This window comes from Physeter macrocephalus, chromosome 6 (assembly GCF_002837175.3).
Source record: "Physeter macrocephalus isolate SW-GA chromosome 6, ASM283717v5, whole genome shotgun sequence".
Lineage (NCBI taxonomy): Eukaryota > Metazoa > Chordata > Mammalia > Artiodactyla > Physeteridae > Physeter > Physeter macrocephalus.
This window is the reverse complement of record NC_041219.1, coordinates 87436477-87450063: the sequence shown is the minus strand read 5'-3', so window position 1 is coordinate 87450063 and position 13587 is coordinate 87436477. Positions and strand designations below refer to the sequence as shown.

The window sequence follows — 13587 nt, the reverse complement described above, 5'->3', positions numbered from 1 at the left end:
CCCAACCACTCTCTCAGCAGTCTGTGTGAGGTTCCTGAAACACCTATCACTCTCTGAAATTTTCTGTCTTATTAATTTAGTATTGACTTATTAGGTAAGTCTTATTAATTAAGTATAAATAAGTATTGTCCCCTACCTCCACTGGGATATTAAAAATGCCTTAAGAGCAGGGGCCCCCGTCTGTCTGGTTCACTGCTCCTCCCTTCCCAGCACCTGACACATAGTCAGGGCACAGGTCTCAGACGACAGACTGATGGGAGGAGGTGCTGTGAAGCTGGGGTGGGGGGTATTGATGAGGAAGGGTCCCCCAAGCCCTGACCAAGGCATGGGGGTGCTCGAGGCAGCTAAGCCTGGGCAGGTGTCTGCAGTGGGGAGGGAGGGAAGCTGATGGGTGGTGGCTACTTTCCAGATGAGCCGGGGGATGGGATGTGGGGGTGATCTACCCAGAAATGTCCTCCCCTTGGAGCCCTGCAGGCCTTTTTACATGAGGGTGAGGGTGGAAGCTGCCTCCTGGCACAGATTCAGGGCTGTGAGTCACCGGTGCAGCAAGCCAGCGTCCAGCCCTGGAGTGGAGGCACAGAATAATGAATGGCGATTTCCCAAACGCCGCAGCTTCTGCCACATCCGGTTCTCCTCTTACCCAACAGGGCAGAGCCAGACCCCGGAGCTGGGGTGTCTATCACCATCGGGGGGCTCAGAGGCAGTGGCATGGCTTTGCCAAGGGGGCACCGGTGTGACAGGGAAGGGCACTGACCAGTGGATGGGGGCAGAGGGCGTCAGCCAGCCTCCTGGGCAGGACGGGGGGGTGTTGGGCAGAGAGGAAGAGCGCATGCTCTGAGGGGAGAGGGTCTGAGGGCAGAGCGCGGTTGTGAGAGGGAAGGAGGAGGAGCGCTGCGCTAGGGGATGGGGCTGGTGGCTCTCGGAGCTGAACAAGAAGCGGCTCAGGGCTAAATAGGCTCCTCTAGTGAGGGACGGGCCATGAGAGAGGGAACACTAAGGCCAGGCAGGAAGTGGCAGCTGCTGTTCGCGTCCGTTGTGAATCGCACCACCCCTGCCCAAACCTGGGGCCTGTTGACTCGGAGTCTAGGGGTTCCAAGCAGCGTCTCTGTACTCCAAGTCTCCCTGTTCTGGGCCTATTCCAAACTGGTTCCTATTTTGAAGGTGTTTTTGGTTCTGGTCAGCTGCCTGAAATTTGAGAACTAGACTAGAATCCCATAGCCTTGGAACTCCTCTAGCTAGGGGTCAGGTGTGTGGGCATTTGTAAATCATAATAGCATTTACTCATAATAGTGATCATAATAGCATTTATTAAATGCTTACTGTCTGCCAGACACTGTGCCAAAGACTTTTGTATTATTTCATTTCATTACTTGCAATATCTCTCTATACATACTGTGATGACTGCTATTTTAGGAAAGAGGAGACTTTTGGCTTAGAAGGGTTGATTCATCCAAGATCACATGGCTTGTAAGTGGCAGAGCCAGAAGTGGAAGCTACGCATTGGGTATCAAAACCCATGTTTGAAACCCTTGGGATTCCCTGGTGCTTGGGAGAGGAGGCTGGTGCCAGTGAAGCCACCGTAAGCAAGGTGCCCCGATGCTCCCTGCAGTATGGGAAGCAGGAAGGCAGCGGCTGGTGAGGCCTGCCCCCCCAGCTCAAAGCCCCACTACTCCCCACAGAGTGCCAAGTTGGAGGCTGCCATCGCCGAGGCCGAGGAGCGTGGGGAGCTGGCCTTCAAGGATGCACGTGCCAAGCAGGAGGAGCTGGAGGCTGCCCTGCAGAGAGCCAAGCAGGACATGGCCCGGCAGCTCCGGGAGTACCAGGAGCTCATGAGCACCAAACTGGCCCTGGACATCGAGATCGCCACCTACCGCAAGCTGCTGGAGGGCGAGGAGAGCAGGTGAAGACAAAGAATCTGGAAAGGGGATCCTTCGGGGCTCAGTGAGGCCTGGGGCTTGACATTCATCCATTAGCAGGCATTTCCTGTGTACCCTCTTCTGCAGGGCACTGGGTGTGGGAAGTGCAGGGAGGGTACAGATGACGCTTGCTTCTTTGCCCTTGATGGGACGACTTTCGAGAGGGAAAGACCAGATGGTGTAAGCTCAGTGGGAAAGTGGAAGTAATAACAGCGCTTTCGTGTGTGTGTGTGTGTGTGTGTGTGTGTGTGTGTGTCTATTAGCAAGGTTATCTTATTTGATCCTCAGAACACATCAGGTAAGCAAGACAGGTATTATTGACTCCTTAGTGTACAGAGGGGAAATTGTGGTTAGTTTTATTAATTGAGGGGACAGGGCCAGTGTGCAGTCAAGCTCTGCTGATTCCTGCTCCAGGCATCTTCCATGGTGACAGGCTGCTTCTCACTACATGATTGAGGGCTAAGTCACGTGGTATTGACTGAGCGTGGTGAGGAGGTAAATTTCCCGGGTCTCCAGAAATATTTGCATACTCACCTGCAGCCTGAGATGAAGCTGGGTTGGGTTAGTCTTACGGGGAATTCTTCACAAAAAACTCCACATCTATATGTCCATGAAGTTGGGTCTTCATTAGTACCTTGATGGCTCGATTGACTCATTCAGTCAACAGACAAGTGGCCTGGAAGCTTCCTAGTGTCCCCATCTCTTGCCCTTGACCTTTGTCCTGCCCCCTTCCAGGATTTGGGGCTGCAGCTGGGCTTCCCTCACTCCCTCCACTAAATTGAGGCCTCTCCTCCTCCCTGCAGAGTAAACTCATCCCCAAGGCCAAGGGCTTGGTGACAGTGGGACTGTGGGTCACAAAACAAACACCCAGCTGTCTTGGATAGATTTTTAATTTCCAGTGCAAGATCTGTTTCAGCCCCACAGCCTGCTTAAAACAACCCCCTCTCCTCCCACCCCGCTCAGTCCCGGCTGGAGCTGAATTCACTCAGTCAACGATTCACTAATTATTTCAACACATATTAAGTAATTACCGTGTGCTAGACCTCATGCTAAGGACTGCAGATGCAGGAATCAATAAGCTACAGCCTTCTTTGAGGATTCTATGATCTGGTTAAGAGAGGCAGCCATCTACATAAACAACGAGAACAGCTACCATTTACAGAATCCTGTGTGCCCAGGGCTTTAGGTAACTTATGTTATTTAGCCCTCACAAACAACACTGTGAGGTTGGTACTGAGCTAGGCCCCATTATAGGTGAGGAAATGGAGACTCTGAGACATTCCCAAGGTCACGTAGCCAGTAGGCAGGAGGGCCAAAGTGAAAAGGCCGAAGGAAGGCTGAATGTGTGGGGACAGAGGAAGGAACCTCAGTTCTGCTCGGGGCCCGGACGGAGGGCTGCGGGAGTGCTTCTTCCAGTGCTGAGGAGAGAGCAGCCCTCACAGGTATCTCCTCTGCCCCAGGATGACCAGAGCTGGAGTGGGAGCCGTGAACATCTGTAAGTCCTTGGCTGCGGGCCCATCACCTATGCCGTCCAGACTAGGCTGGGTCTATTGGATGGCACATCGGCCTGAAGGCCTGGCCTTCTGGAGGCTGGGAGCCTCCTTTCCTTCACTAGCTTTCAGCAGGGGCCTGCAGCTCCCATCCAGAGAGGCTCAACAGCCCAGGAAAGCCATATGCACGAGGACAGGGTGGGTGGGGGTGGTATGGAGCAGCCCTCACCTCTGTCTGAGGCTCCTTCTGGGTTGGGCCCTGGCTGTTGGTGGGAAGGGAGGTGGGTGGGAGGAGGGAGACGGGCAGCTATGGCAGGAGGGTGGGGGCCTCAGCTGGTGGGCCTCACGCCGATGGAGACCTCCTCCCTTCTCTCTCAGCTGTGGTCAGTTCCACGGGCGGTGCTGGCAGCCGGCTGACCTTCGGGGGAAGCATGGGCAGCAATGCCCTGAGATTCTCCAGTGGTGGAGGACCTGGGGCCCCCAAGGCCTAGTCCATTAGGACCACGTCCGCCCCCCCGGCAGGTGCACCCGCAACTGAGCCCCTGGTGTGGGGAGACACATACCCTCTCCTCCCATCGTCACAAGAGGACCTCCATCCCTGGTCCCAAGACTGCAAGGCAGTCTGAAGAATGATGTCAGAATAGCTTCCAATAAAGCAGCTGCTTTCTGAAGCTTGGGTGAACCCATGCCCAGCACCTGGTATCCTGGCTTCGTTAGGCTGGGCGGGGAAGGTGGTGGGGAGGGGAGGGCTCGAGAGAGCACAGGGTCTGCCCTGATAACTGGGACAGCACATTGGTGACATGCGGGTGCTGCTCTATGGAACTTGACTCTTCTCCAGAGTGAGGCCTTGACCCCTCCCAGGGCTGGGCCTGATTCCAGCTCCTCTCCTGAAGAAGCCCAGAAGCCCCTGGAAGTTCTGGCTCTGCCAGGAAGTGGGCACTGGAGTCCTCTCCTGCTGAGGGCGTGGGAGAGCTGTTTGCACTCGCCCCCTCCCCCAGCCAAAGCCCTGTGCTGTCAGAGAACATTCCTCAGTGGTGAGAAGACCACACATTTAGCTGCCCTAGCCCTGGGTTTGGGGTGGACCAGCCAACTGGCAAATCAGCCCTTCCTGGGAGAGAGAGGGAGCCAGGCGGGGCATAAAGTTGTCCCCTGGGAGACGCAACCTCAGTCACCGTGGGAGGGTTTAGGAGGCAGGGGAAGCAGCAGCAGGTCCACACTGGAGGGGCCCTGGGACCAATCTGTCCGTTAGAAGCCACAGGCGTCCAAGCCTCCAGAGCAGCCGGAGTCAGGGTTGGCTCTTTGCCCAGGGCTGGGGGAAACCAGTCATTTAGACTCTTGGGGATGGAGGGGAGCTGCCAGAGCTGCGGGCGAGGAGCCCGCCGTCCCTGGAGAAAGTGAAGAGACAAGCGGGGAGAGAGATGCAGGAGGAGAAGGCAGCAATTGGGGCAGGTCAGGCCGGCTGGTTCCTGAAGCCCTTCCGCCGCAAGCCCAGGGACCCGCCGGCCGCCGGAGGCAGGGATGGTTGGCTCGCGGAGCAGTGTATTTACGAAGCAGAAGGCGCCAAGCAAACCGCACCCGGTGGCTGCCGCCACTGCTTTGGCCGCAGGGCGAGCACAAGCCCGTGCTCACCCCCAGGTTCCCGCCGCAGCGGGTGCTGCAGACACTGCCCGTCACCGGTCGGGAGCCGGACACGCAGAGGTCCCCGCAGATGACCCCGCCCCGGGAGCTGCTGACACCTGCCGGGGGCAGGTGAGGGGAGAGAACAGGGCCGAGTCACCTTGCAAGGTCGTCGCCAGTGGCTCCTGCCTGCGGGCCAGAGTCCCCCCACCCCCTCTTCTCTTGCTCAGAGCTCCTTCCCTCTAGTTCTCTTCCCCCTTCCCCCTCAAACAACCTCACACCTGGGCACTTCCTCCAGTAGTCTAACCTCAAGCATCCTTGATAAACTGTTAGCCCAGGCCCTCCCTATAGGCTGAAATAGCTATTTAAGTTATCATAATCATTCACTGCCATATCCCCCTCCTTCCTTTCAGGGTCTTAAACTGTGCTCCCCCCGCCCCCCCCCCTCAAGCATCCTTGAAAAACTGTTAGCCCAGGCCCTCCCTATAGGCTGAAATAGCTATTTAAGTTATCATAATCATTCACTGCCATATCCCCCTCCTTCCTTTCAGGGTCTTAAACTGTGCCCCCCCGTCCCCCCCCCCCGCCACCTCCTGTTTTTGTAAATAAAATTTTATTGGAACCCAGCCACACCTACTCCTGAAGTATTGCTATGGCTGTGGCTGCTTTCACATTACAACAAGCTAAGCAGTTGAGCAGTGACTGCATGACCCGAAAGCCTACAATATTTACTATTTGGCCCTTGAAGAAAAAGACTGACCACCAGGAGCCCCAAGGTCTTATTTCAGAACCCACAGTATAGATAACTTACAGACGTTTACAGCACCAATGCCCTTAAACAACCTTGTGGGGAGATGAAAGAGTCAAAAATGAGTTGGGGGGAGCAGAACTTGCAAATTCCCTCCTCCAAGTAATCATGATGCAAATAAGATGCAAACATGCTCCTAGCTCTAAGCACAGCTTGGAGGATGAAGAGACGTCATCCCCACAGATGTGGTCCTCACCTCTGCTCCTCGCCCTCCAGCAGGCACCTGTAGGTGGCGATCTTGATGTCCAGGCCCAGCTTGGAGTTCATCACCTCCTGGTACTACTCCTTGAGCAGGCAGGCCATGTCCCGCTTGGCCTTCTGCAGGGCCTCCTCCAGCCCGGCCAGCTTGCAGCGGGCATCATTAAGGGCCGCCTTGCCTTGCTGCTCCGCCTCGGGCACGGCAGCCTCCAGCTTGGAGTTCTGGGGGACGGGGGAGGGTTATTAAGGCTCCTTCTTCTGGATTTAGGGTCAGAGACTAGGTATCCACTGACCATTGACTATCAGAGGAAGAAGGGGCCTTACTTGTTTGTTAGGTCAGGGGTTGCAAATTAGTGCTCTTGGGGAATGTTGACACAGTGTCCTTAATTTTTGAAATTTAATGTAAAAATCCAAATTCCTGGCTTCTCTTGAAAAACCAGAGGATCTGGCCTCACTGGACCTGCATTTCTGTAGGGCCTGCCTCAGTCGGATCTGATCAGCTCTGCCCGTTTGTTTTGTTTTCCAGTTTACCACACCCTAGTGCCTTCAGGACAGCCTGCTTCACTCACTTACTAACCTCTGGGGACATCTAAGTGTGTGGTCAGTGATCTAGAACAATGGGCCAGAGAGGTGAAATGGCTTCCCCCAAATCACATGGTGAGCTAGTGGCAGGGCTGGCTTGAGAGCCCAGGTTTCCTGCCTCTCAGACTGGTGCTATTTCCTCTGCCCCATTCTGCCCCTGGGACCATGAAAGCCCTGGTCATTCCGCTCCCCTCCAGAGCCCTCCCCCTGCGCCCCACATTCAGCGGGAACGAGAGCATTCTCCACGGAGAAGACCTGCCTAAAGTTGGACGTTGCTCCTTCTCCCACACTTTGGCAAGGTGTCTGACTTAAATCCCCTTGCTGCAGGCCAACCCTGTTCCCTTTCTACGCTGAGGGGTGGGCCAGGCTTCTGTACCTGGCACTTGGCATTCTCGACCTCCGCCGTCAGCCTCTGGATCATGCGGTTCAGCTCGTTGATCTCCTCCTTGGTGCGGCGCAGGGTCTCCCCATGCTGGATCACCGTGACCTTGATCTCCTCGCACTGGGGGGAAGCAGAGATGCTCATGGGACACAGGATATGCCATCCCATTAAGCCCCACAGTTTGCACATCGGCCACCCCATCCTGAGAGCTGCCTGCCCTTCCCTTACCCATCCCACCTAGACAAAGGCCAAAGCCCTTTTAGCATCCCTCCTGCTAATACTTTCAGCTTTTAGCATCCCTGTTCTGGGAAGGGGGCACTGGACCACTCACCTTGCTGCGGTACCAGGACTCGGCTTCAGCCCGGCTGCGGCTGGCCATGTCATCGTACTGAGCCTTGAACTCGGTGACAATGCAGTCCATGTTCAGGTCCCGGCTGTTGTCCATCTTGACGATGACTGAGGTGCCTGAGATGTGGGTGTGGAGGACTTGGAGCTCCTGAGGGGAAGTGGGGGAGTGGTAAGAGCTTCCTGGACCATAGCCCCACTCCCGAAGCCCTCTTTCTCATGGTCCTTCCCTGTCCCCTGCCCTTGCTTCTTCCACAGCCTCACTGTCTGAAGCCCCAGTACAAAGGTGACATCTCCCCTTCAACCCTGGAACCTCTCAGTGCTCCTCAGGACCGAAGTCCCAAGGCTGAGAGGAGCCCAGCTCTGAGGCTTGCTGCCTGATTTCAGTCAGGGCCTCTGAAATCAGGCAGCAATTTACAATTTGTGCCTGATTTGTGAATATACAATTTGTGATAATTATCACCACAGTAACCAGGAGCAACAGGTTGTTTGGGTTTGGCAGATAAGACAAGAAGCTATACTTTTTCATCTTCTGACAGTAAACCTGCCTCGGGTCCCTCAACTCTGCCCTGTGCTCCCCTCACCCAGGGGTTTCAGAAGCCAAATGGTGGCAAGCCCTTTCCAATGTCCAAATGCCATCCTCCTTGCTGCCCCACTGCTCTGTGGCCCCTCACCTCTTTAAACAGCTGCTGCAGGAAGTCGATCTCCTGGGTCAGGGCCTCCGCATTGGCCTCCAGGTCTGACTTTTGCAGGTAGCCGCAGTCCACATCCTAAAGGGAGAGGGTGGCACGGGAGTCTCGCTGGGGAGACAGCACAGAGCTCTCCCCACCAGGGAGGGGCACCCCATCAGGCTGGGCGCGCTCCCTGGGCCCTCCTGAGCTGCTCATTCCAGTGCCTGGTGTCATGGCGTTGATGAAGTCCTTTACTCAGTTCAAGGGGTCAGAAGCAGGTCTGGGTAAGGGAGGGGGCCCTGAGGTTTCCAGGCATTTCCTCTGGTACCCACTAGGATGATCCCTCTAGAATGCACAGCTTGCATTATCATGAAACTTAGGATCTGGTGTAAAATGGCTGTTTTAATGATGATCCACCCCTCTCTGCTCTGGAACCTCATGGAAAGAAATCTAGAGATCTGTGGTCAGAAGAAGTCCCAGGGATCAACTCTGCTCCCGAGGCAATGTGACTCAGGGTGAGACCCTTGCTTGATCTCTGTGCCTCAGTACACTGATGGCAGTTATGCTGAGTCAAGTCTAAGAGGTGAGGAACAATGGTACTGGTCATGCCAGCATCTCCCAGCTGTTGCTGGCCTGAGGATGGAGCCATTCCCAAGCATTCGTGTACTCTTCCGTTCACAAAAATTTATGCAGTGCCTATTTTCCGCCAGGCACAGGGCAGAAGGAGGAGGGAAGCCATTGGCCAGATGGGAGTGACCTTGGATGGTGAATGATTACCTTGCTTGAAGCAGGCAGTGTACTCTGATGTCCAGGGCCACCCACGGAGCATTGGGGCATTTGGGGAAAGAAATAGGGGAGAGGTTGGGCTGTGTGATTCTGGGGTCACTCACCTTCTTCGGGGCCACAAATTCATTCTCAGCGGTGCCCCTTAGTGCCACTTCCTCTTCATACCTGGGGACAAAAAGGGCACAAGTTTCAGTGGCTAGAATTTCCATAGGCTGGGATTTGAAGAGAAAAAAAGAGAATGAAGGCCCAAACACATTCCGGGAACTGGATTTTTTTGCAGGTGGTCACAGAATCAAAAAGTGTCCATCCCGTTCCTCTGGGTACTCAAACCAACCATGTCACCCACTGCTCTTCCTGTTTCAGGGCCAGGGTTGGTGCCTCGCACATTTTTGTAGGGCTCCTCTCTGCTTCTGAAAGGTAATCCCCTGGTGGTGGTGGTGGGCACCCTGACCTAGCTCTGGTGGCCCCTTTTCCTGTCCTCCTTACTTCCTTATCCCTACCCTACTTCAGGGCCCAACACAGCACCTGGAACATAGAATAGATGCTCAATAAATGTTTGATACATTAAAATAAACACATAATGATGAGGTAGCTGGAGCAGCTCAGACTCTCTCCAGTGTTTCAACTCCCATCCCCAAAAAGAAAAATTTCCCCCGCAGGTTTCCTGTCACTCTCTTCTTCCTAGTGGAAAGTTCTTCTTGTGGTCTAACTGAAATCTATCCTGCTTTGACTTAACCCCATTTCCTTTCTCCACACCCTCCTCCCCATACCCTCACTTCTTCTCCTTGTAGCCCTTCAGCACCTCCTGCACGTGGCTGAGCTCCGAGGCCAGCCTCCCGCTGTCGGCCTCCACACGCTCGGCCTCCCGCCTCAGCGCCTGGATGTAGCGCTGGAACAGGGGCTCCAGGTTGCTCTCGCAGCACTGGCGGTTCTGGTAGAACTGCAGCTTGGTCTCCAGCAGCTTGTTCTGCTGCTCCAGGAAGCGCATCTGGTGTGGAGGTGGGAGAAACTCGGTGGGAGGAGCCAATATCCCCAGCCCTCCCGACAGAGCAGGCAGAGTAAGAAGGAACTAGCAGCGAGGTGTGAAGAGGCAAAGGGTGGATGGAGGGCATGGCCCCTGCTGGGCTCTCCTGGCCTGAGGAGGCAGCTGGAGGATCCTTGTTTCATGACTGCTTACTCAGGTCTGAGTCAGGGTCTGTCCAGATGGGCCTGGATGGGGTGAGTGAGAAACTGAGGGGCATTTGGGCTGTGCTGGATTGGGCTGGGGGGTTGGGATAGGTAGGGGTAGAGGGTAGTGACAATCAGGGAAGGCTTCCTGGAGGAAAGGAATGTAGAGCAGGGTTGGGAGGGAGAGAATAGGAGGAAACCCTTTCACTACGAGCTCCCCCAGGGCAGGGCCTATGGCTTATGTATCTCTCTCCTCAGTGGCCAGCTGGGGCTTGCTGAGCAGTTGTTTGAATGGATGGTCAGGCTGGGAAGGGCTTCCTAGTGGGGGTAGTTGGGGAGGGCAGTCTCTCACCAAGCAGGATGTCTGGGATCTGAGGAGGTATAGGGGAGAGTGGGCTGTGGTCATAGGTGGCCTAAACTTCTATGCTGGACACTCCTACGTGTCTGGAGGCCAGGCAGGTAATGTGAACGGGGGAAGGTTTTGGAAAATAGGGAGGGTGGGGACTGTAGGGAAGTGAAGCATGAAAGCCTTTGCTGGAAATCATTCAAACCTGGAGAGGTACGGAAACAACAATCACTGGGCCAGCCAGAAAGGACATCAGCAAACAAGACCAGGCTCCCTGGCCTCCAGGTTTCCCCTTCTCAGATTTTTTTTAGCTGGAGTTGAGATGTTACCTTGCCTTTTAGCCCTGGTATCCTTTCATCCAACTCGATGAGTGCAGCTGGAAATCCCCGGTTGGCACTTCCAGAGATGGGGAATGGGGACTGCTGATATTATGTGGGATCATTGTAGGTGGTCTTAGCTGGCACGGCTCGGGCTGTGGTGGGGAGCTGCATGGCTGTCTTGGTCCTCATCTTTCCTTTCAAAGTCATGGCCAGCTCACAACTGCACTGTGCACAGCTCTGGGGCTGAGAGGGGAAGCCAATGCCCAGCGACTCACAGAGAATCATTGGAGAAACTGGACATGGAGCCCAGGCCACCTGCTCCAGGGTCAGGATCCTTTCCGCTCCCCTCCCTGGCTTTCCCGGGTGTGAGTGCCAGCACACTCGGGATAGAGTGCCTGCTGAGGTGGACAAGCTCCTGCTGGAGGGGTGTGGGGTAGCTGGACCCCAAGCTTTGGACCCTCTAGCCCCAGGGACCTGGAGAGCCAGGGAGAGCCTGGGCTTGGAATCCTGCTTTGCCACCCACTCTGGGTGGGCTGGGGGTGGTGGGAGGGCCCTGGGGCAGGCCCTGCACTGGGGGTGGTGTTTCTCAAACATGAACCCTTCACAGGCTTACTTCAGGATTTTGTCATCCCCTTGCTCTATTTTACTCATGATTTATCTATAAATGGATTTGATTAACATTCACACTTAAATGGGGCTAAAGGGGTAACTTTATATTACCACCATAATTGTAAAACCAGTATCACTAGTCGTACATAAGAGGAAATCAGAAAGCATGAAATTCTAGCTGAAACTGTTGCCCCAGACATCTTTGAAGCTGAGGCTTGCTCTCCTTTATTAAAAGCGTGAGAGTAGCAAGTATTAGAGGGATATTAAAGACATATTAGTACCCAAGGAGATTTTCTCCATTTGATCTTTTTTAAAATATAAATTTATTTTATTTTTATTTATTTTTGGCTGCGTTGGGTCTTTGTTGCTGCACGCGGGCTTTCTCTAGTTGCAGCGAGCGGGTGCGCGGGCTTCTCACTGCGGTGGCTTCTCTTGTTGCGGAGCACGGGCTCTAGGCATGCGGGCTTCAGTAGTTGTGGCTCGCGGGATCTAGAGAGCAGGCTCAGTAGTTGTGGCGCACGGGCTTAGCTGCTCTGTGGCATGTGGTATCTTCCCGGACCAGGGCTCGAACCCGTGTCCCCTACGCTGGCAGGCGGATTCTTAACCACTGCACCACCAGGGAATCCCTCTCCATTTGATCTTAAGGATTGAAACAAACTGAAGAGATGAGTTTTCTCATCAGGTGTTTCAATGTTATTTAACGCTTTAATAGACCACCTAAAAATATCACACAAAATATCAGCAGTCCCCATTCCCATTTCTAGGAGAGACTGGCCTGGAAATTCTCAGGTCCTCCCAGGAATTCCAGGCTCAGGAAGGGTGGGATCAAGGACACTCATCTTGTCTGTGGGGATTCTGCCCGTCTGGACAGAGGTTGTATATAATAACAGTGCTCTAATCAGGAGCCCCTTCTCTACACTCATCTCTCTGTGTCTGTCTGTGTCCTGAATGTGTGTCCACTTCTTCCATCAGACTCGGGGCTTACCTGGGCCACATCTCTCCTGCCCCCCGACTACCCCTTCAGTGCCTACCCAGGAAGGGAAGGTTCAGGAAGGGTGTGATCAAGGACGCCCACCTTGTCGATGAAGGCAGCGAACCTACTGTTGAGACACTTGATCTGCTCCTTCTCCTCATGCTTCACACACTGCGCGTTGGGGTTGAGGGGCGCGAGGAGGCTCTCGTTGACCGACACGGTGGTGATGCAGGGCGGGCTGGGGCCGCACACGCCGCCAGAGCGGTACCCGAAGCTGCGGCCGCGGGAGCCGGCGCGGAAGTCCCCTCAGAGGCTGCGGCTGCCGAAGCCCCCGGTGAGGCCGCGGTAGCAGGAGATGCCGCGGTAGGGGGCGGCCGTGATGCAGCAGCGGACGGGCCGGGGCCCGCAGGCTGAGACGCAGCTGAAGGCGCGGCCCCCGAATCCTGATCCGCACGTCATGATGCTTCTGGAGGTTTGGCTTGCGAAGTACAGGATAGGATAACTGGAGTCTTGTGGAAACTCCAATGTCCTCCTCTAAGAGCCCGGGTCCTATTTATGCTCAGGTAGGAAGGGGCTTGGCTATGCAGATGGGGTTTTGCAATTTGTGCTTTATGGGCTTGGGTGGCTAGCTGGGTCCAACGCCTCTCTAGAATGTGCTTTAATAGTGGAGTGGCCCACACCCTCCTCTGTGTAAAGGATGCCAACCCTGGGCTGTAGGGGAACTCAGCATGTTTCATCTTCAAAGAGCCTTGACAGCAGGGCATGCACACATCTGAGGGTACTGGAGAGAGAAGGGCAGGGTAGGGTAGGGGAGGGGAGAATGGGGCCAAGAAAAGGGGAGGAGAAGGGAAGCCAGATGGGGCAGAAGCAGGCAAACTGTATGTGTGTAGGGTGTGAGTGGGGGACGCAGGAAAGACTGCGATATTTATGAATAACTTCTAGAAGTTTCCATCCCAGTAGTGGCCAAGGTCCTAATATAACATAAAGCTGTATTTCCCCCATCTGCAGAAAGTCCAGTTGGCTGCTGAAATACACCTGACTTTTCCTGTCATGGCAGCAGCCAGCAGATTCTCAAATATTTGTGTTTTATGTCTTCTTCCACTTTTATTATGAGAGTTTTCAAACATATAGAAAAGTTGAAGGAATAGTATCTGTGTAACAAACACCCTGATGTGTTCCACCCAGGTACCTAGATTCAAGAGTTGTTAACATTGTGCCATATCTGCTTTCACATTTGCCCAATTATGTGACGATTACAGAAAGCATAACACGGAGCCCTTAAATACTTAAGCATGCATTTCTTAAGAATCAGGACAGGGCTTCCTTGGTGGCGCAGTGGTTGAGAGTCCGCCTGCCGATGCAGGGGACACGGGTTTG

The 13587-nt window shown here is 54.5% G+C and overlaps 2 protein-coding genes across 4 annotated transcripts in view; one reads left to right on the top strand and one right to left on the bottom strand.

The window, feature by feature from the left end:
* Nucleotides 1-13587, top strand: part of LOC102990668 (keratin, type II cytoskeletal 7) — a 31101-nt gene that overhangs the window by 8916 nt on the left and 8598 nt on the right. For 2 of the 3 annotated variants that reach the window (XM_055085621.1, XM_055085622.1), the window contains exon 7: nt 1680-1900. In XM_055085621.1, the coding sequence (XP_054941596.1) occupies nt 1680-1900 (221 nt within the window). Of the gene's footprint in view, nt 1-1679; nt 1901-3376; nt 3412-3784; nt 4102-13587 lie in introns of those variants that run through there. The other variant, XM_028491327.2, reaches the window with a different exon arrangement.
* Nucleotides 4163-12669, bottom strand: KRT81 (keratin 81). The gene is given in 9 exon segments (XM_024122832.2): nt 4163-5142; nt 5835-5866; nt 6028-6251; nt 6988-7113; nt 7325-7489; nt 8013-8108; nt 8900-8960; nt 9572-9783; nt 12313-12669. Coding segments are annotated over 9 exon segments (1686 nt in total). The 3' UTR covers nt 4163-4729.